This window comes from Ostrinia furnacalis, unplaced genomic scaffold (assembly GCF_004193835.3).
Source record: "Ostrinia furnacalis isolate ACB-3 unplaced genomic scaffold, ASM419383v2 OfSCF3279, whole genome shotgun sequence".
NCBI lineage: Eukaryota > Metazoa > Arthropoda > Insecta > Lepidoptera > Crambidae > Ostrinia > Ostrinia furnacalis.
The window spans coordinates 152889-175899 of NW_021133518.1; the positions used below are offsets into that span (position 1 = coordinate 152889).

Below are 23011 nucleotides of genomic sequence, written 5' to 3' on the forward strand. Positions count from 1 at the left end.
ACCCATAAATCTCAATAATCTTTTATTTTGGTACTAGGTAGTAATCTACACAATTGCTAATGTATGCTGTATCATTAAATTAACAATTTCTTATTCTGTAGTCTCTTTAGATGTGCGAAAAATGCGTGAACTTTTCGTAACCACAAAAGTTCACCTTGAATAATGTCAAATTGTAATTTAGATCNTCTAGATAATTTAATTTCGAAGTTGAATCTTAATGATACAGCAAACGTTTTTAATCTAATCATTACTTGAAATATTTAAATCACCATATTATTCAAAGTAACTTCCGTAAGTTTTAAAGTCAAAAAAATTTATCTTGAAGGTAATCAAGAAGTTATAGTCCTGCCTGTTGCTAAAACTACTACTTTCAAAAAGGCTCTGCGCAAACATTTCAAGGAATGACCTTTTTTCTCCATTTTCTCACTATCTCAGACATGAGTGATGTGTACATCTATAATATTATTATTTTATGTATTTATGTGTATGTCTTTTATATTTATTTGTATTATGTTATTTATTTTGTGTAATCTTATGTAAGTAGGTTTATCATCATAAATGTAAATTTTTTGCACCGCCTTACTCTTTCTGCATGACCCGTGGTTGACTGGCAGAGAATGCCATCCGGCATTAAGTCCGCCACAGTGTATTGTTAGTTTGTGTGCTGATGATTAAATAAATAAATAAAACATCATCATTAATTACCTGTTTATTAATTAGATAGTACATCACGTACTGTACATGTTACGATAAATTATTAAAATTATGCATTTAACAGGTAAAAACGTAGGTAAATTAGATCGAATATAAATAAGCATCATGCCCAAATTAATCTCGGTACACACTGAAAGTATGTTTGCTGTATCGTTGAATTAGCAATTTCTTATTCTGTAGTCTCTTTAGATGTGCGAAAATATGAGTGAACTTTTCGTAACCACAAAAGTTCGCCTTGAATAATGTCAAATTGTAATTTAGATTAGATCAGGAAATTCTATCTAACTTCCGAGTGTCCTTAAAAATAACACCACTTCTTCTCTAGATTTACCAATAGATTAGTTATAATGACAGATGAAAATAAAGATTAAATTCATATAATTAAAAGTCTTAAAATGCGAAATATAAAAGTAATTATATACCTAGTTAAAATATGAGTGAAATAAGAGTTTTTGTGTAATACTTGTCTGTTTCTGTGGTCGGGAAACAATATCCCTGAAAATGTAATTATAGTTAGATAATATAAAATATTTTTGCAATTTCTGCCAATCTTTTCTGAAAATAATTAACCGCTACTACCGGCTTATCTTTATACTCAACCTTGATGGAAGTATTAGAAGTGGCAAGACTTGCCATTGTCACTTAGTGGCAAAACTGTAAACCGCTACGCCTCAACAGTTTCATGCCCGTATTCAGAAAGGGCAGGCAAGGTTAACTCGAGCCTGTATTTGATTGTTTTCCAACATTTCACCACTGGATGTATCTACTCGTAATTAATGAGCAAAGGTTTATAATTTGAACTTCGCTTTAATTCAATTGTAAGATTTTTTTTTGTAAACGAAGCCATTGCACAATTTTATTAGTCTAAACTTTTGCCTCACTAAGTTGTGACCGCAAAATTAGCGATTAGTTGGTTACACGATTTTTGGTCGGTGTCAATGTTAATCGGTCATTTATTAGTTTGCAAAATCTTTAAAGTCAATTGGCATTAACTAAATAAACAAGATAATAAATTGTGAAACAGTCGTATTGCAGCGCTACATGACGCTTCTAAATTGTTAGTTTGTATAATATATTAAGTTCAGAAATTACGTTTATTTTCAATCTGGTTTCTGCATTAAAACGCTCTTCTCGGCCATTTTAAATCTGATTGTATAAATAAATATTACTAAATAAGCACTATCCAAATATGTGTAAATGTACGGTTGTATGAAACTAGGTGCTTGTGCAGAGGATTTCGTCAATTTAAAATGTATAAAGTGTCATGGCGTATGTTGAAATGAAATTTATGTCTGTGCTTAAAATAAGCTAGTCACGTTAAGTATGATACCTCGATGTACTGACACAAATCTTATTAATAGGAAAGATAAAGATGGTAACACAGTATCAGGTGTTTTAATACGTACCTACCCTCACCGGACCAATTTTGGATCGTTCATTATTCTCAAAAGGATTTTGCATTAACAATTAGACTTGAATTTAAAAGATAATTATTATCAATGATATTGCTCAGTTAAGTTGAAACTAAATTAAATAAAACTTTATTTGTCACCAAAACAAAAAAAAAAACAAAACATAAAAAGACCTCACAACTAATAAGTAATAAAGTTCTTTGGGATCCTAACTCCTAAAAGCTTAACGCGTGTAGAAACTAGGAACGATCATCCATAAAAATAGTTTGTTTATAAAAGAAGATTCAAATCTATCTCAATTTAGTGATTTGAGTTTAGTAGTTTTCAGAGCACAGAAAATTCAAGTTCGATTGATAGATGAAACACTGTTACTTATTTGACCCACTTTCAATACTCGTAGTAACTAGTTACCTACAGTACAGGTTTGAAACAATAGGAATGATATTGTTCTGAATATAAATAGGTACATTCTTTATTTTAAACTAGGAGTTGGATTGCGTTGGTCACAGCTAACGCCTTAAGCCTAGGTGCAGACCACCGATTTTTAATTGGCCGATAGTTGGGCCCGATTCTTTTGTATGAAGAATCGGCCGATACCCAATCGGTGTAATGTGCGCACTTTCATACATCTCCATACTGATTTTACTGCCCGACTAAACTATCGGCCGACAAAAAATCGGTGGTCTAGGCTTAGAAAGAAAATCTTGATAAAACTATTGAAAGAAAAATATTTTCCCATATTTCATACAATTTTTCTCTCGCCCTAGACATGACAAAAAATCAGCTCATCCACTTATTTCATTGCTTTTTATCTTCTCTTCAAAGTACTAAACGAACTGTTACGAAACGGGTTTTCTTTGTATGCACAATTATTTATTTGCCGAGCAAACTTACTACAAATACATTCTTTCTTTGAACTTTGTGGATTCAATGGATGCCGGAATAAACTTCGTTGAGTTATTTGAGTTGAAAAGAAATAACTGCTCTCTTTATTCCTATTGAAGGACTTTCAATAAATTAAGGTAAGTAAGTACAAAATCTTACATAATTCGCTCGTAGGACTTTACGACTTTATAAGTTAAACAATATCTAGATTTTTGTACGTTACTTAGATACACACATCATCATCATTTCAGTCATAGGACATCCACTGCTGAACATAGGCCTCCCCCAATGATTTCTATAATTACCGGTTGGTAGCACTCTGCATCCAGCGCCGTCCTGCTACCTTTATTTTCGTCGGTCCACTTAATGGGTGGATATACTATGCTTCACTTTCCGGTACGTAACCCTTAGGTAGTTGTGACTGCAGTTTTTCAGTTCCATCATTAATTATTTTTTTATAATAACTACCTAAAGCTTTCATTTTCTTCAGTTACAGAATAAAATTTTATTAGGTTACAGGTAAATAGTTAGTTATTATTTGTCTTAGGTGTGTCTATTAATACGAGAACGAAGCCTTGGACTTGACTGCTCATATTTTATAAATGATAATGTAGGGTAATATATTTTCATTGTTACCAATTGAATTTGTCAGAAACATACAATTTTATTCACACAATATCAAAGTTTTAGAAAGCTAGCGGCCGCCCGCGACTTCGTACGTGTTGATCCCGTTTTACCCCCTTCATCTATCTTACGCGGTTTAGATTTTTTCATACAAAAGTTTTTTTCCGCTAACTCCCGTTCTCGTGGGAATTTGGCAATATCCTGTTGTAACTAAGCTTTAAGTTTACTAAGGTACCTGCATGCCAAATTTCAAGCGACTAACTTAAACGGTTTAGAATTTTCATACAAAAGGATTTTCCCGCTAATTCCTGTTCCCGTGGGAATTCCTAAGTATACTTTAACCTGCCCAGAAGTATGAAGAATAATTGTACCAAGTTTCGTTAAAATCCGTGGAGTAGTTTTTGTTTCTATAAGGAACATACAGACAGACAACAGACAAAAATTTTACTGATTGCATTTTTGGCATCAGTAACGATCACTAATCACCTCCTGATAGTTATTTTGAAAATATATTTCATGTACAGAATTGACCTCTCTACAGATTTATTATACCTAAGTATACTTAGATATTACTTAATTCTGATGAAAAATTTTGGTTTCGAGTTCTTGATTATGTGGGTACCTGACTAAAAGTTCATATAATAACTACTAAACTTTCTGTTACTGTAATGGCCCAATTTATATATATGATCTTTTAAAAATTTGCATTGTCTTTAAAATAAGGGTAATAAAACGAACAATTTAATATTTCGTTTTCTTAATTGCTTTTATTCATTCATAACGTTACAATGATATTTTATCCGTAAAGGTACAATTATTTTGGTTCAAATATTATGACATAATAATTCTTAAACTTACAGAAAAGATTCTATGAATACCTAATGACTATGGGATTGATCGACTGGGTTACATTATAGAAACAATAATATTAAAATACTTACTTCTGAATCGAGAGGTTTTTCCAAGAAAAATCATTATTTGTAAAAGTAAAAGATAACTTTGGCACAAATTGTTTTCAGAAGATAGCACAGAAATGCTATCGTTTTGACTAGAATTTCACAAATTAAAATAAAGATGAACAGCTAAGTACAAAAGCACCACAGATAATAAATATAATTAATTAAAACAATAGAAGAGATTGAAATGCCAGCCTATTTTCAATCAACCTATTTATTTATTGAAATGGAAACCATTTAAACATTTAAAAAGTAAACTTCTAAATGAAATCTATTCTAAATTAAAAAGTTACTTTTTATATTTCAAAAATTTGAATTTGGAACATGATAACAGAGACAACGAGTGTAACATGAACGACAGAAAGAGGTGTAATATTAACGGTATTAACATTGAGTCCGGTACATAGTGTAGTGATCATGAACATTGATAGTGACTTATAGACCCGGCAGCTGTTGCGCCCCTCATCTCCTTCTGGCGTACGCCAACCAAGCGGGTAAGTCCGGCTTCTGGAACAAAACAAATAAATCAACATTATATTTTGAAGGTTTGCAAACGATGACGGCCTAAAATCTGTATTTGAAATACGTAGCCAAAAGTTATGGAACATATGAAAATGTTAAGGATTTAGAAATCGAGGATTTTCTTTACACCGGCCAGTTTGTCGTTATTGTGATTCGTATTAAATTTTTTAAAGTTTTTCTTTCTAAGCCTTTATCTATTGCGTTTGTACCTACGAGTTTTAAGTAGTAGGTAAGTAAGTACATTTCAATGCATCTTTCATTTATTGAAAATTAAAACTATAAATGCACACATGAACCTGCTGAGCTTTGTCCCCATTCCCCAATGTCAGGTTTCCTATTTCAAAATTCATATCAAACTGCACCCATTGACATATCTAGGCCGCAGCATGAGCTAACGAGGTTTGCTTTGACAGCATTCAGCGAGCATCAGTCCTTTTCAGTCAGCAAGTCAGGTTAAATGCTGTGAAATATTGCATGATTTTACTTTTATTTCACTTGTTGTTTCATTAAGTACAATGTATTATAAGAGTTTCAGACTAATTTATCTAAATATAATTTGTCCTCATTTCAGCCAGTGTCAGTCCACGGTTATACCCAAACCTTCTGAAAAAAGCCTGAAGACAAATGATTTCGTAAGTAAAAAAAATATATTTCTCAAAAGTACCTACTACCTATTATGTAATCCAACGCATGAAAAGAATCACTGGAATCACTATTTCTTTTGCATCATCTAATATTAGACAACTATTAATACTATAATCGTTATTTTATCTCGTAAATCTATGTAGTTCGAAGAAATATTTCTGCCAACATATTCCCAGGAGATGAACGATTTCATAAAACTGTCAACGACCGACCACAATATCGTGTCGCAATATTCATATTCCTCAACATCCTACCATTTTTGCCATGCTAATCATTTACTTAAAAAAAACATAGCCTACTCCAGCTAATACACCTAGTTACACAAATCAAAATACATTGAAATTAAACTACAATGTTATAGAATCTTCTTAATAATTTTGTAAAAACCATAAAAACAATCAATAAAATTGATTGATTGATTCATTTATCATTTAATGATTCTCCTTTTACAATTTCAATATCTATCGGTATAGGTAGCTAATTAGGTATACCTAATTAATGTATGATCGAATTTACCATTTAATTTTGGTTCAATCAATATTTTCTATTTAAGTTTTGATAATCTAATCTAGTATGATGTTTTTGACAGACTCCTTTGTTTTGTAATTAAATGCGAAGCTTAAAAGCTTTGTAAGTTATTGACGAATGAACGATTTATAATTAATATCATCAAACAGTTGAGAGCCATAACAACTTTTAGATAAATCTATATTTACGAGTATATTCTTATATTTATATATATAAAAGAAAGTCGTGTTAGTTACTTCGCTTATAACTCAAGAACGGCTGAACTGATTTAGCTGAAAATTGTCAGGGAGGTAGTTTAGAGCCAGGAGAAGGACATAGGATACTTTTTATCCCGTTCGAAACAAAAAAAAAGTCTGCTTATTTATTGCCATTAAGGCGGAACAAAGTTCGCCGGGTCAGCTAGTTGTATATAAATTTGGATGTAAATAAATCGCAAATAATTATTTAGGCTATCAAATAACTACTATTAAAGCAATAAAACTGAAGCTCTGAATGTGTTTATAAATCGTCGTTAACTCTGCGCCTTAATAACAATGTATTTAACGGCTGGCTTAATTCTCGATGGAAATATCATAAGTAATCTAAATTCCTTATTAAGTAACGAATAATCTACCCGTACCGTGATTTTAAGATACGTTTTTGAATGTAATAATCTTCGTACGTCAGTACTTTGTTACATAGTAATTAAAAGTAATCCGCCAGATTCAGCCAAAATCTCGTCTCAAGGTATTTTTTCAAAGGTATGAAATAGTTGAATAAGTCCATACAGGTTTTTTCTTGATTTTACATGCCACAATATTTATTAATAAATTATAGAATACAAAACGTTTAAGACTTAGCCTTAAAGGGTCATTATACGCTTCATAATATTGTTCCCTATTACGCGCTAAAGATAAAATCTCTACATTTCAACTAGGTACTATCAAAATCTAATGATCTATTTGGCCTGAATATGTTAGCTGACATATTATTTTTATAAAATTCAACTTTGTATTTTTCTGTTTAAAGTAATGTATGTACCTATGTATTATATTTAATAGATGAAGCATTGCTGTAGCTCTATGTGCCATTGTTAAAGATATTAAAGTATCTTGATACTTAATTTCGAATATCAATATTGCAGCGATATTGTTAAGCATTCATAAACCCGTAGGCGGCTATAAACGCGATATTGGTATATTATTCAGTTCTATTCCACATCTTAAGGCTACACTTAACTGTAACCTATAAAGTGGGTGCGTTATTGAAAACCGCCACTTTTGAGTTAGCGATTCAATTTTATTATTGCTTCAAGTCTATTCGATATTCTTTTGTCATCATTCCAGAACTTTCCAATGCAATGAATATATTCATTCGAATTCCAGGATTCATTTTGTCGTGATAAATCTTTCGAAGTCAAAGTATTAATTCAATATTGTGGTAAGCCGTACGCTGCCAATTAACGGGAATGTTTAAGCCGTGGTCAATTAAATTAAAAACATCGTATCCAATGTTACTATTTTAAATTCCCTCGTGTATCTTTACAGGACTTCACAAAAAGTAAATCACAACCACGCGTAACTAGCTAACTGAATATCCTCCAATCGCCAACTTAATTTGTTGGACTATGCTTTACTAGATCCAGTGGAATTTGATTATAAAGGGCTCTACAAATTTAATAAGCCTGGGTGGTTAATGTGATTAATACGTACCTGTTCATTCAAATCATCAAATAAGCTACAATAAGTGTAGGCTCAGTAGGCACTCTGCCTCTGAGAAAACTCTGCCAAATCTATGAGGTTTTTGAAAAAAACATTTAAAAAATCTATAAAATCAGCGGAAAATCTTATGAAAATTAGAATTTACATGTCTCCTTACAAATTAAGCGTCAAAACCTATCTGGTTTTTACAAACTTATAATTCTTACTTTGGCTCGTAACACATTGAATTGTTTGTTTAGCTGTTTTGTTGATTTTTTCCGTATACGAGTAATTTTAATTTTATACAATCCCTTGTGCCTAAAATACACAATAGTTTTTGGTGACGTAATTATTTCACTTTTTTTTTACTGATAAAAACGCATGAAGTTATGATTTAGTTAGAAACTTCGTTTTATTTATTGACTTTGATCCTTGGTTTAAACTTTAAACCCACTGAATCCACCTTGATTAGTGTAACACCTACTGCATTTAATTAGAGCGTCTACATTTTAGTAATTAACGTAAAGAGATTATTTTTCTTTGATCAATCAACACTTTAATGTAACACTTTGTAAGGACGTTACAAAATTGTTTCTCAGATCTTTTGAAAATGTTTGGAGAGTAATTAATTTATAACACGAGTTAAAGATTTTGGTAATAACCCAATAACCTACTTAATAATTTTGCTATAAGTAAAATCTGATTGAAATTCTAAATGATTTCTAATTCTCACAATCCAAAATGTACGTTTGGAAATATCAATGTAGAAAAAACTTTTAAAATTATGTTTCTTTTATTTTTATATTTCAACCCTGGAAGTTTGTCATGAAACAAAGTTTAATTAAACGTAGGTCTAATAGATCGTTTACTCATCCATTTTTTATTTCGGTCATGTAACTACGTAACCCGGTAATGAAGCAAATTATTAAACTCCTGACATTTACGTAAACTACTACGAAATTGTATTATAGACTAAACATACGATTCCAGGTAGTAGTTCCCAAAACGAAAGGCATGTGTCACGCATTTCCGTTTAAAAGGTTAAATTGATGTCAAACAGTGACGTAATCCCAAATAAATAAACTTACTTCGAGATCCTTAGCCCAGTTTGTGAACGCATCCGATCGCTTGCCGAACCTGTAACAAAATGGAAAATGTTACACTGAATAAAAATCTTAAACGGTCGAACGCCCGTATTCACAAACATTACTATGTCTCACAGTGCGCGTGGACGCACAGGGTGACACGAACCAATCGCAAAGCTCTATTCAACGCTGTGCGTTCGATTTGCTGCTTCACTTAAGCAAGCATCGTTTGTGAATATGGGCATAAGATAACGAAAAAATTTGCTAAACATTACAAAATAATGCCAAAGAAATTCACGTTTGTTACGTTTTCACGCTACCACGGTGCCAGTTTGATGATATTTGAAATAGAGATAGATTACGTATTGGAAAAGCATCAATTCTTTACCCTATCTAATAAGGAGAGAATTAGCTTGATGTAAGGATGTTTGTAAGTAAGTATGTATGTAGATGTAGATACAAGTTTTATATCCCAAAGTCCCAAATGTGATGGAAAAAAACGGTTTCTGCCAGGGCAGGATCAGATCAGGATCAGAAATCAAAACAATCCTCAATAATTTTAGTTGATTTGATTTAAAATCTGGTGTGATGAAAGTAGACACCTATAAATATTAGTCACCCACGCATTGATACTTTACGCATGACATTGATTCGAAGAGAGATCAAATAATTTTAGCTGAAAAGCCTCCAGCTGACCACATAGTGGAATTGAAAAAAGGCCTTGAATATAAATGGACGTGACGAAAATTGAATTCCAATGCTATCAGGTACCGTTATAATATGGATTTATTTATTTATTTGAAAGCTCAGACTTCGTAAGCGTGGGTCAGACAATTAACGGTTGACACAATATTTAGATCCAAAATATTATTGAATTTTCTTGACCAAAAACAAAATTGTTTTTACTTTGGTTTACCTCAACGAATCTGTAGTTAACACCGTCGGGATTTATTTAATATCTAATTTGATCTCATAATACAACTAACCAAGTTAAATACAAATGTCACTTCTGAATTTTCAAACGAATACTTACCACTGTTCTCAATTGATGACTTCAACTTTACATATAATTGAATTAACATTAACATTTCCTACTATTCCAGCCTAATAATCTGACCTAATTGGCTTTCTAGCTCCTTGACTTCTAATACACCTTGATATCTCTGCACTATCTTAGTTCACAGCTGATTAGGCACCTAGCTACGTGATTAGACCAAGGTTTCCCAACTATGGGTCGCAACCCAGTGGTGGGTCGCGAGCGAACATTGAGTGGGCCCTGCCTGTAGAACGACACACCACCCTACAGTTCCGAGTCCTTTATTTAGGCATATTGGTAACGGTTAAATTTCCTATAGGTGGGTCCCGGGTTTGGGAACTTGTATTAAATGAGTCGTAGCCCAGACAACTTTGGGAACCACTGGATTAGACACTACAGTGCTTATAACGTGCATTTAGTGGGCATTAGGTAATTAGACTGTTCACTTGACTGATAATATTTCGTAATTATACTCGTAATCACAATTAAATTTACGAAATGTTAGCATTTGTTGTACTATACAGTGTGAGTCACGTTAAAGTGTACATATGAAAATAGATGAAACTAGACCTATTTTTATCGACAAAAAAGAGGTCAAAAATTTTTTGAGATTTTTTTTAAATTTTTTATAGATTTTTTTTTCTTCCAATTACGTATTGTAAAGAAAACGTAATAACTTTTAAACTAAGCGGTATATCCTGATAAAATAAAAACAGTGATAATGCTAAATAACAGGCGATACTAAAAAAATACATAAAATACACAAAAATTGCCAACAAATAACAAAAAATGATACTTTTTGAAAAAAATCTGCTTAAAAATTCGTGTTTTTTTGGTTATTTGATAAATTTCTTCAAAAAATGCCCCTATAACAGGTGGTTTTTATTGTTTTGTATTATTCTCTATCGTATTACCTTTGTAAAACCAAAAATTGCATGTCTCTATCCCTATCAAAACATTTGCTATGATAGTTTGAACAAAGGCCTCCCACAACATTATTCTCCTCTACAGGTAGGGACAATTTTAATTTTAACTAAAATGCTTATTTTACTTCGAAATCTTTTGTTTTTACTTGAAATCTAACTTGTTTTTATCAAAATTACAAATCTAGAGCCATTTTCAGTTTCGTTGTTAGCGAAGCGTTGAATGGCGCGCCCGGAGAGGCTTAGTTCAAACGATCATAGCAAATGTTGTGATAGGGATAGAGACATGCGATTTTTGGTTTTACAAAGGTAATACGATAGAGAATAATTCAAAGTAATAAAAACCACCTTTTACAGGGGCATTTTTTAGAGAAATTTATCAAATAACCAAAAAAACACGAATTTTTAAGCAAATTTTTTTCAAAAAGTATCGTTTTTTATTATTTGTTGGCATTTTCTGAGTATTTTATGTATTTTTTTAGTATCGCCTGTTATTTAGCATTATCACTGTTTTTATTTTATCAGGATATACCTCTTAGTTTAAAAGTTATTACGATTTCTTTACAATAAGTACTTGAAAGGAAAAAAAATCTATAAAAAATTTAAAAAAAATCTCAAAAAATTTTTGACCACTTTTTTGTCGATAAAAATAGGTCTAGTTTCATCTATTTTCATATGTACACTTTAACGTGACTCACACTGTATTTACAATGTTACGGAAATGAAACTTAATATTTTCTTGTGATAAAAAAGAAACATGGTATTTGTATGCCAATAAGGCTAACCACTTTTTGTATGTTACTCGGTAAATGAGGTGACGAACTTGAACACTTTGCGTTATTCCTACACGTAATATTACGAATCTTTTGTGAGTAGGTAATAAGAAGTAAACTCCAAAACTACTACTGATCCACTTCTAAAATCTTTTATCAGCAAAAAGATACTCTATTCCCAAATAGTTCCATTAATACAGTCCCGAAGGGTCCTTATAGTACTCCTTTGACGAACCGAAATCTTTTGAGCTGAACCATGTCTAACTAGTTACGAATAAAAGAAAAAATGAGTGCTCAGGATATTGCAAGTCTTTTAAAGCTCCGGTTCAGAGTCGTGATGTTATGGATATGTAGTTTCGGTTATGGATATGGTTACGGATATTGGAATACTAATATACCGGTTTCGGTTATGGTTACGAATATTTTTTTTTATTTCGGATATCCGAAAGTTTCGGTTACGGTCACGGATATCTGTGCTATAGAATGCAAATTGCAATAGTTGTCCAACACAGTTCATGCCTTACGAATAAAAAGGGTACAAAAAAGATTTTTTTGGCATCTGTCACCTTCTTTTGGTCTCACAAAAAAGCTTTTATCTTATGGAAAAAACTCATGTACTTCAAAATGCAATAATTTAATCAGCGTAAGGACTTGATTGACTCTGCCTACATCCGAAACTATCCGAAACATTTTGAATCAGTTATGGTTACGTTTCGGATATTTTTTTATTTTGGATATCCGAAAGTTTCAGTTTCAGTTACGGATATCCATAACATCCCTGGTTCAGAGCTTAAAGCCCTCAGATATTAACTGAAACAGCCCTGAAGTATTAATAAACGGAGTGTGCGACTCGTTTTCAATTAAAATAAATTAATTTGTGTAGCGATGCGATGTCTGCACTTCTTACGCTTATTCAATCTCAAATTTTGGTATACATTTTGTTGTTGTTGAGAAAATATTAAATCGTTTCCAATGAATTATTTAAATACCTCTGTAAATTATCTTTCAAGAATCAGTGCATAACTGGAATTACGTCATATTTCAACATTGATTGGATTCATCTTTCCTTGATACCTAATTTGTTTAAGATCGATACCAGGAACGATAAGCATTAAAAATACAACTCATATTTATTATTTTAACAGGCGAATCGCGATAGAATTTAGCTTCTTCACATTTGATGATGATGAAAGTCAAAAAAAAGTCAAAATTTATTTATTTGTTTGGACTAATAAATAGTTCTTACAAATCGTCATTTTGCTCTTAAGGAGCCTCTACATGTCTCATAATCTTTTTACCCTACCAGCGCTTCGAGACCAACATTTGGCAAGTGCTGAGAAGAAGCGCCGCAACAAACTCAGTCACCACTGTCTGCCGGTTAATATAAATAAATAGAAATAGTAGTAGTAGGTACATTCGATGTTCCCAAGTAACCCTTTTTTGACGTTGTTAACTAGTTTTAATTCTTTATTTGATTCAAGTTATCTAAAGTCATAGTTACGATATACCTAGTACCAGCAATTATTTGAGTTTAATTTTATCCTAACTTTTGGGCTATTAATATTCCCATTAAACAAACCGTAACTACAAATTTTGGGTCCACAAAAGCAAATAGTGAGGAAACCAAATCGTGAATCGAACAATGTCTCAAATACATTTCACGGGGACAAATATTTGATAGACATATGTATTCGTGGGTCCCTCGAACAATGCTTACACAATGCCTATATCATAATTCATTTCTAATGTAAACGCAAAATGTGTTTGTTTTTCTACCTGAAGCCAGTGCTGTAATCTATAATTATTGCAAAATCAATAAAACATCACCTAAATGTGATCGTAATTAAAACAAAAACGTCATGCATTGGATGTGGAAGTATAAAATAGTGCGGTGTGCGTTATCGATAAGGGGGCGGGGAGAAACATCGACTATCGTACCTTGGTCGGGTGTGGTAGGAGTAAATGCGGTCTAGGTTCTGCAACTGGATAAGCCGCATCGCGCGATCTAACAATTCTGGGTCGACTCGGTCCCCATCCGAGACGTCGCGGCGATCGATCCTGCCAATATATTGTTATCGATGTAACACAATCACGCACAACACTACGGGTAGGACTGAGGATACGACCAAGATACGATGTCGAACCGTATGGCAGTTGTAATAACGGTAAAAGTTGGGTGGCCTAAAATTCTGTCGTTCAGTGAAGGGACATTTTGTGTTGCGTTATCGTGAGAAACCGTAAACTTACTGAAATAAATATTAAACATACAGGATCTAACTATAACTTTTTATTAAAATGTTGTGTCAGTTTGAAGTTGAAATTATAACTTTAAAAACTATACCAAACTTACACATACACACATTGTTGGCAACAATGTAACAATTGCACCTGAAAAAGTATCTTCTTTTATTGTTACATTTCAATACATAAGAGCGATCAAAGGCAACTTTCTTATTATTCAGCGTTACGTTGTATAGTAACAATCCCGTAATTAGTCTGTTGAAAATATTTATTTGTTTTTCAATAAAACAAGGATAGAACTAACATTAACATTTCAAACTTGAAGCTACCAAGTTATTCCAATCACCAACTTTCAAAATGTCAGTGCTATTAATTAGCAAAGAGTAAACAGAAAGATGGTTTTTATCTTCGTTTTAAAGCTGCACGCAGCGGGCTTTTAGCGTAAAAAGGTGGAGATGTTTTTTCAAGAATCCTAGTGAATAAACATCTTCCTTTGACGAGGTGATAGGGGCAAATGACTCTGTAACTTTGTACTTTGCCATCCTTTGTGGTATTCTACAATCAACTTTTTATTGTGCTACAGCAAAGGCACTAGCGCTTTTAATTTTCATTAGCTTATGCGTTGAGATTTAAAAGTGCTATTCGAAATAGGTTGTTGGAACTGTTTTGTAGAAAGTATCTCGAGTAAATATAATATTTATTATGATGATGATGTTTTCGAAAAAGTAAACGTGAATTTGTATTGAAATCTTTGATTAATTCCGTACCCATTTGCTTAATGAGCGTTCTGACGACTGAAATAATTGTAAAAGTAAAATTGGAGTTTTGTTATTGTAACGAACGTTTCTGTTTCATACGGACGTCAATCATTTAAGAGTTTAGATCCCAAAAGATCCAAAAAAAAACTGATACATTTATTTGTGAAACTTATGTTTATACTTTGGCAACACATAAAATATAGACTTCTATGTAAAGCCTAAATTATAACTCTGGAAGCGTATAGTTCTATTAAGTATCTAACAGGGACCTTTTACGCGTCAGCATTTGAAGCTTTTTACAAGTTATAGTGAGTCATGGAAAAGTCATTCAAGTTTTCCATGGGATAGTGTTATCCTAATAAGTATTTTCCTTTCCCATTAAGGAGGTTTTACACGCATTACCTGATAAGTTTAAGTGGTCCTTGTGGACAAACCAATTCAAATAGGAGGGTATACTGATAACTGTGTCTCATTACAGTGCGCGTCGAGCGTAATGTCAACATGTAGAGTGTTTTAATTACACCCGCTACGTCAATAGGGGTGGCACTTAAAACTTTAGCCAATTGTGTAGGTGTAATCAAACAGTTACTAAGCAAATAATTGCCGTTAAGGATTACCTGCCCGATATCTGAATTCAGATCACTGTGCCGAAATTGATACGATTACCTAGTTAAGATATTTTGACGGAATTTTTAACTCAGGCGCCTGGTTACCCATTGTATTGAAGTTATTGTTGTAATAACACTCATAATCACCAATTATGAGTACCTATTTGTTATTACAAATTCTTTGAAAATCCAAATAAGTATGGCAATAAATGTAGACACAGAAAATTTTGTAACTTTTGGGACATGATTAATAAATAAGTACTCAAGTAAAATTATGTCCAATATTTTATATATTTTGGTAGTTAATGAAAGTCTTATATTTATATTTCTATATACGCAATTTTAATACAATATTTATTTTAAAAAACTGTTGGACACTCCGCTTCACCACGAAATAGGAATGAAGTAACAGTATTCTATAAAAACTAACAAATTGAATTAGGCGTTTAAGATAGCTGAGTACCTACCTACGCCAAAATAACCCTTAAGCCTCTCAAAATCACTACAGTTTATTAATTGGGCTGAATCTTAATAGATTCGAGTGTTGTTCGTGGTTTTGATTTGATTATATTATTTATTGATTTGATTAATGTTGTAAAATATAAGTCCAAATATAGATTTGAGGCAACCCTCCTTCAAATTATAACATTACATAGATAATGTCGTTTTAGATTACATTATCACAAAATCTGATTATAGATTGGCTTTTGACATGAGTTGCCTTGTTAATAAGCACTTATCGCGTTTTAGATACTAGTGTTCTAATCTAGAACTATTTCACAATATAATAATGGAGCAATAAACTTTTCCTGTAATCCGTTACATTATGTCATTTAAAAGCATTAAATACACTCTGTGTAAGTTTTCTAAGCGCACTTAAAACTCTTTTGTTTGGCTAGTTGAGTGCTAATTGACCTCCTTAGGTGATTTATTCCACGATACTGATAGTACTAGCTTGAGATGTCATTGATTTTTGCCATTAATCCTAGTATAATACATCTTATTTCAAGGTACGCAATCTCTGAGGCAATTGAGGCGTCAAAATTAGAGTAGGCGCACACCGTTGATTTTTCGTCAGCCGATAGTTTAGTCGGGCAGTTGATCAGTATGGGCATGTATGGGATTGTGCACACTACGCCGATTCGATTTGGCCGATTCTTCATACAATTTAAAATCGGGCACAACTATCGGCCAACTAAAAATCAACGGTGTGCGCCTACTCTTACAGTTATTTTCAAAGCACACAACAACGTTCAACTATTAAAAGCTGTGTTTCATCGTATTTATATAAACGACAAAATAATAGTAACGATAAAAGTTACAAAAACAAAATATGTCACACTTCAATTAGTACGAAAATACAAACTGATCAATTCCCGTAGGCGATAACAAATAGAGTGACAAATTAAAATTACATTGGACAATTCACATAATTAACGAAAAATGTTATTGTTAGCATGACTATTTCCACTTGTATTTCTGTAAAGTACTTCAGCGGCCTTCCTGTCAGTGTAAAGTGAAAAATAACAGTTTCTGGTCATTGAGTAAAGAATACCGCATATAATCAAATGATAACATCAGCTGTTTTTGTTTCATCGCCGGACACACTAGCAATTTGTTGGAAAAATCTGGATAAGTTTAAGCCTCAAGACCCTTTTTTGTGAATATGGAAATCTTTAAGTAGATTACGGGGGTGGATAGGTGGGAAAGGTCACATGCCGCCCTTATAGTGTTAAGTGTACACCTTCCCCTTAAATCGTCAAATGTCAAAGTTGGCATTAATTATGCAGTTAGGACGTGCCAAATAAGCTGATAAAAAGTTATTTGATCATATTTCTACCAATAAATAGCAAACATAGTTTGCTTGCTACATATAGTTATTATAAGCTATAAATACTTAACTTCATTTCAATTCAACAATAAATACTTAGTTTGAGATTCAATGATAATTTTTAAATGGCTCACATTAATTACTCAAACTGAGAATAAAGAACAGTAAAATTGGAGCTTTATTTACTTACGTATTGAGCTGAATCTGTAGATACGGATTAAAGCTCAAGCAATATTGACAAACTAGATAATTTATTTTCTTCTTCTTTTTTTTAATACGGTATACAAAGAAAATCTGGTATACATAAAATAAACTGAAAATTCATAAATTGAACATTAATAACAATTCTCATAATTATCGTAATACTACAGTGTAATATTAAAGCAGTCTCAAAATGTAGTTACAAAGCTGTTTGCACCGTAAACCTGACTGCGTTTTAACCCTCCTGTAAAACACACTAAGCACCGGGTGGTTACGTCTGGTACCTTATGGAATAATCGGATTTCAAAGCCCTAAAGCAGCTAATGTCTATTACTTGGGTAGTTAACAGAATTCGCAATTACAAACGAAATTACACTATGGAATGCTGTAATATTATACTCGTATAAGTAAGCAAATCATAAATCTCTAGGTCTTTAGTCAAATTAAATAAAAAATCCCTTTGCACCTTCAGAAGCATTTCAGTCCCCACTCCCAAATCGAAAGTACTGGACTTTTAAAAAATGTTATAATTAAATTCATCGTCATCATTATCATTTCAGCCATAGGACATCCACTGCTGAACATAGGCCTCCCCTAATGCTTTCCACGTTGATCGATTGGTAGCGGCCTGCGTCCAGCGCTTCCCTGCTACCTTTACGATGTCGTCGTTCCACCTTGTAGGTGGACGTCCCACGCTGCGTTTTCCGGTACGCGGCCTCCATTCCAGAACCTTGCTGCCCCATCAATAATTAAATTGCATGTAATTAAATCCTCACGTTCATTAATGTATGTAACAGAATGTTATTGAAGTCTTTTTTGTAACATAAAAGTGTCAGGTTCATGGTTCCCTGATAACATAATACTTTTTTTAACAATATTGTGTCCCTACGGTTTACTTTCCATTGTTTCAATGGTATAATCCGGGGAGGATTTATAATCTGTTTTTATACTATTTTGGCATAAACTTTAACAAGTTTTTTGTTTATTTATTTAAGGGTTAAAGTAGTACTAGGCTCGGCGTCGGCAATTAATGGCCTGTCCAAGCTATCATATCGCTTTAGAAAGTTCAAATCAACCGCTTTTCAAACGCAAAAAGTCACTAAACCGCATTACGAAATCAAATCGCTAATGAGATTAACAAAAGATCATATTATTTATTTTAGCATATTTTATGGAATATAAGGCTGGTTTGCACCATCTTATTTTGACTTTAACAAACGTCAAAAATCTGTCAAACTCTATACAAAAAGCACCGGCTATCGATATAGTTACTGTTAAAGTTAGGTTGTGCAACTTACCCTTGGTTTCTAAAATGAGAAAGCGGCGGTAGTGTAGCACATGACATGTGGTGAGCAAACAAACAACATATTCCATTATAAGAATAATATGCTTTGTTTATTTGTAGCTTTGCACATTACCTTACCAAACGGTAATGGAATTGCAGTACCTAATACCTGCAAGCGCCTAAGGGAAATTAAAATATTCCTTTGCAAGTCCGTATTCGTTTTTAATTTAGCATGTCATTTCCTGTTAACGTAGCTGAATAAAAAGAACATTCAATAAACTATTTTTGAATAACCTGAGAGGAAGTTTTGCAAAAGTTATTATTATATTCTGTAGTACCTACTTACAATGAATACACGAGTGTATAGTGGTTCCATGGTGTCTTTTTACATACCCATGTCGTAATTTGGAATGTGTTTAGGTACTTACTTTAATGTTTATTATACAGATTCTATGTGCGTAGGATGGGTATGCTATGCTATGAATAATCTCCAAGGAAAACCCGACATTTAAGAGAGCTTACAGAAAGTTTGTTTCAATCACTAGTTTAAGATATAGAAAAATAACTTTAGTATTTATTGACGATAGTAATAAAGTCATTTTTAAATCTTGGCAAGACTAATGATTCTAGGTCCAGATAGCCTCGGCTTAAAGCTGTTTCATAATCATTTGAAACCTTCAAACCAAATCTTCCGATAAACAATGATTTAGCCCCAAACTTTTAATGGATCATAAAATAATATAGCAGCAAAAAATATGAAGAGTTAATTTTGTAACTAAGAAATGGACTTTGACTTTAAAAATGTATGCCTTTTGCGATCCAAGACTCAAAAACGTACAAAGTTGATAGAACTGCTATTAATTTATGCTTTTCGAACTTTTGTGCTTTTGGTAAATGTGACTTTGTGGTCAAGATAGTAAAGTTCATAATCACATATTGTCGTGTCGAGTTACAATTCGGCAGCCTGACTCAAATTGCCTTACTCCATCACAAACTCTAAGTCGCTAACTTGTTTTAGTTTTAGCTCTCGATAGCTGACCAACGACCATACGTCCCACGAAAGTTGCGAGTTTGGCCAAGATCCGTCTCCTTACATTTACGTGTCGAAAGTTTGCTCCAATATTTGGATGGAACAGTTTTACGATTATAAGTAGTATTTTATTTAACACTAGGCCGCTACCAACCGGTCATTAAGGAAATCATTGGGGGAGGCCTATGTTCAGCAGTGGACGTCCTATGGCTGAAAGGATGATGATGATGATGAATTTATTTTACGACAACATTTTATACAATATTGTAAGTTATAGGAAGATTTGTAAGGAACGGCAAAATATTATACAACCAAAGTAAAACATTCATGAGAAAATTTGCCTTAATAAATATTACGCTCATTGGAATTAACAACATTTATATTACATGCGAGTGTTACAATGATTGTTTTTATTCATTAAATATGCAATATGCATTTCAAATTGTGCTACCAACCGAAAAAGGTTATACCATCTATTTTTAGTCCATGGATTTGTTTACACAACAGCATAATTTAACATATTGTGTATTCTAAACGCTTTCAGGTTCAGCATACCTACAGCTTTCAGCAAAATTATTTGAAGTTATTAAAATAATTATTTGTCATCCAAAACTCACCATACAAATCAAATAAAAAAAAAGCAACTACAGCACGCGTTGATTGGCACAAATATTTTTTGCTCATTTACGGAAATTCTTAACGAAAACACGTAGATATAAATTTAGCCAGGGGCTATAAAAGGGGCATTATTTTTAAAAGAACTTAAAGAACTTGGGCGTTAAACGTTAGCGCTATCGCCTTTGTTGTCGTTTCTATTCAAATGGCCGAAGTAAGTTTGTCACGTAGCCCACATCCACAATACTGCTCCACCATTAGCCAACTCGATGTTGAGAATTTTAAATTCTATTCTATTGAGTTGTAAGATGAATGACGTCATTTGAAATTGTTAGCTATAATGTTAGCCATTTGAGACACCGGTGTCGCAAAATACTAACTAGGTACTGTTAATTAATTCGATTTCAACGAACAATAATTTTAAGATAGTGAACTTGGTTAATATTAGACCAAATAAATAAATAAAAATCGTTTTGGGAGTTGATACTATTTTTCATGACATGTAAGTAGTTAAAGGACATTGTCAGAAACCGCCTAAAAAACCGCCAAAAAACATTAACCCATCATAATTATTTTCTATTTTTTTTAATACATTAAGCACCCTTTCGTTCTAATGGACACTTAAGCATTGAAAAATTAAATAAATAAGTNAAACGACATATTATAAAATCGCTGTGATTTAATATTCTTAATCATTAATTTTATGGCAAGTGTCCATCAGGAATCATTGTTCTTACACACAGAATCGTATTATTTCGCTTTCGGGTAGTAATATGTCAAAATTGTTGGTTCTTAGGCAAACAATGTATGGAGAACGAACATTGTCCTTTCTTTTGTATCGCTATAGACAAGCCTTTGAAAAATAATACTCCATGAGTTAGTGTGACTATTTAAAAGACTACACAGAAAGTTTCCTCAAACACTTTTTGATGGAGTAAGGTCAGTGAATTTTCACTTTTCAGTATTTATCATTTTCACAGTATTTATTTTATTCTTTTACATTATAAACTACTTTGATTATTTACACCCACGTGGTTTTGGTTCTTTATCTTTTAATATAGTTGATTATCACCATTACAAAATGAAAGCTAGTACTATTTTAACTCAAAGGTTCAAGTGTTCCGTGGGAGTTTTCTTATATTGTGGTTTATAAACCAGCATTATTGCTTTTTGTGGATTCCGTCCCTCTCCGGAAAAAGTACGGCAATAACCATTTCGATAAAATTTGGTTTTTAATGAAAAAAAAAACGATTTGGATATTTATCTTGGATGACCTTAAAACACAATTATTTTAACTTGAGATTGGTTTTCGTTGTCGTTATTCTATTCGATTTTTCGAGTTATAAAGAATTTAAAATATTGTCACTTGAGATTGGTCCAAGTGTAAAAAGTTACAAACAAAGGACAATGTTCGTTCTCCATACATTGTTTGCCTAAGAACCAACAATTTTGACATATTACTACCCGAAAGCGAAATAATACGATTCTGTGTGTAAGAACAATGATTCCTGATGGACACTTGCCATAAAATTAATGATTAAGAATATTAAATCACAGCGATTTTATAATATGTCGTTTATGACAACATGGCGTCTAATGTATTGTGTGAATGTATGAACACCGATTCGCGAAAAATGTTTTGTATTGTCGTCACGCCGAGTCGCAGCCAAATAGTATAAAATAATAGAACAAGTTTTAGAAATACAACTCGGCATTCCACTTTTATAATATGCCCACATATTGCACGTAAATAAACAACATGAATCGTAGGTTGTTTCCACCCTTGTCATCTNTAAAAGGTTCTGATACCTGTACTATTACTTATTCTGTGCTGATACTTGCCTGTAGCCATTATCCAATCCTGGTTTCTACTGAAAAACTACCTCGTGGCAAGATTTTAATAAAATAATAAAATCTTTATCTTCTCTTTCATTCACAATCTATAAAAGTTCATTTGGTCTATTATTATACATGTGCTATGAATGAGGGTTTTCGCGATTGAAAAATCCGCGAGATGGCAATACGTAGACGCGAGGTCCAAATGCTGCATGATTGGATTTTTCAATCGCGAAAACCCTCATTGGCATAGATTATGAGAGACTGGCAACTATACTAGGTTGATATAGGTATGTTTCTCGCACTTCAACTGGCATTGGATTCAACATCGGATTCTGATACTTTTACAGTTATGATATCATGAATATCAGTTTATGGTCCTAATTATTTTTATTTTATTTACGACCTTCGACCAGTTGGACACTTTAGATAACTTCTTGTAATAGTGTCAATATCTTTTTAGCTTTTAACGCAAATCTAGTCTTCAAAGCAATTTAATAAATTTTTTTTTTTCAAAATCGATATTTTATCGTCTATGATGGCCGCAGGAACATCACTATACATGGACTCCCAGCAATAAAGTACGGTAAAGCCTCGTACAGATTTTATCGGCAAAAATTATGGAACTTGATAGGTTTTAGACCATGCCAAGCACCAAAACGTCCGGAAGTTGTAATAGTATTATAGAATAAACGTTAAGAGACTTATTTATTTAATTTTTCAATGCTTAAGTGTCCATTAGAATCAAAGGGTGCTTAATGTATTAAAAAAAATAGAAAATAATTATGATGGGTTCATGTTTTTGGGCGGTTTTTTAGGCGATT

The 23011-nt window shown here is 32.6% G+C and overlaps 1 protein-coding gene across 2 annotated transcripts in view; it reads right to left on the bottom strand.

The window, feature by feature from the left end:
* Nucleotides 1-4375: 4375 nt before the first annotated feature.
* NPF1 (neuropeptide F 1) overlaps nucleotides 4376-23011 on the bottom strand; it is a 39177-nt gene continuing 20541 nt past the window's right edge. Inside the window, exons 3-5 of one of the 2 annotated variants that reach the window (XM_028311349.1) lie at nucleotides 13721-13840; nucleotides 9054-9102; nucleotides 4376-5098 (exon numbers count right to left, since the gene is read on the bottom strand). In XM_028311349.1, coding sequence (XP_028167150.1) covers nucleotides 5054-5098; nucleotides 9054-9102; nucleotides 13721-13840 — 214 coding nt within the window. In that variant the 3' untranslated portion in view covers nucleotides 4376-5053. The remainder of the gene's footprint in view (nucleotides 5099-9053; nucleotides 9103-13720; nucleotides 13841-23011) is intronic. The other variant, XM_028311350.1, reaches the window with a different exon arrangement.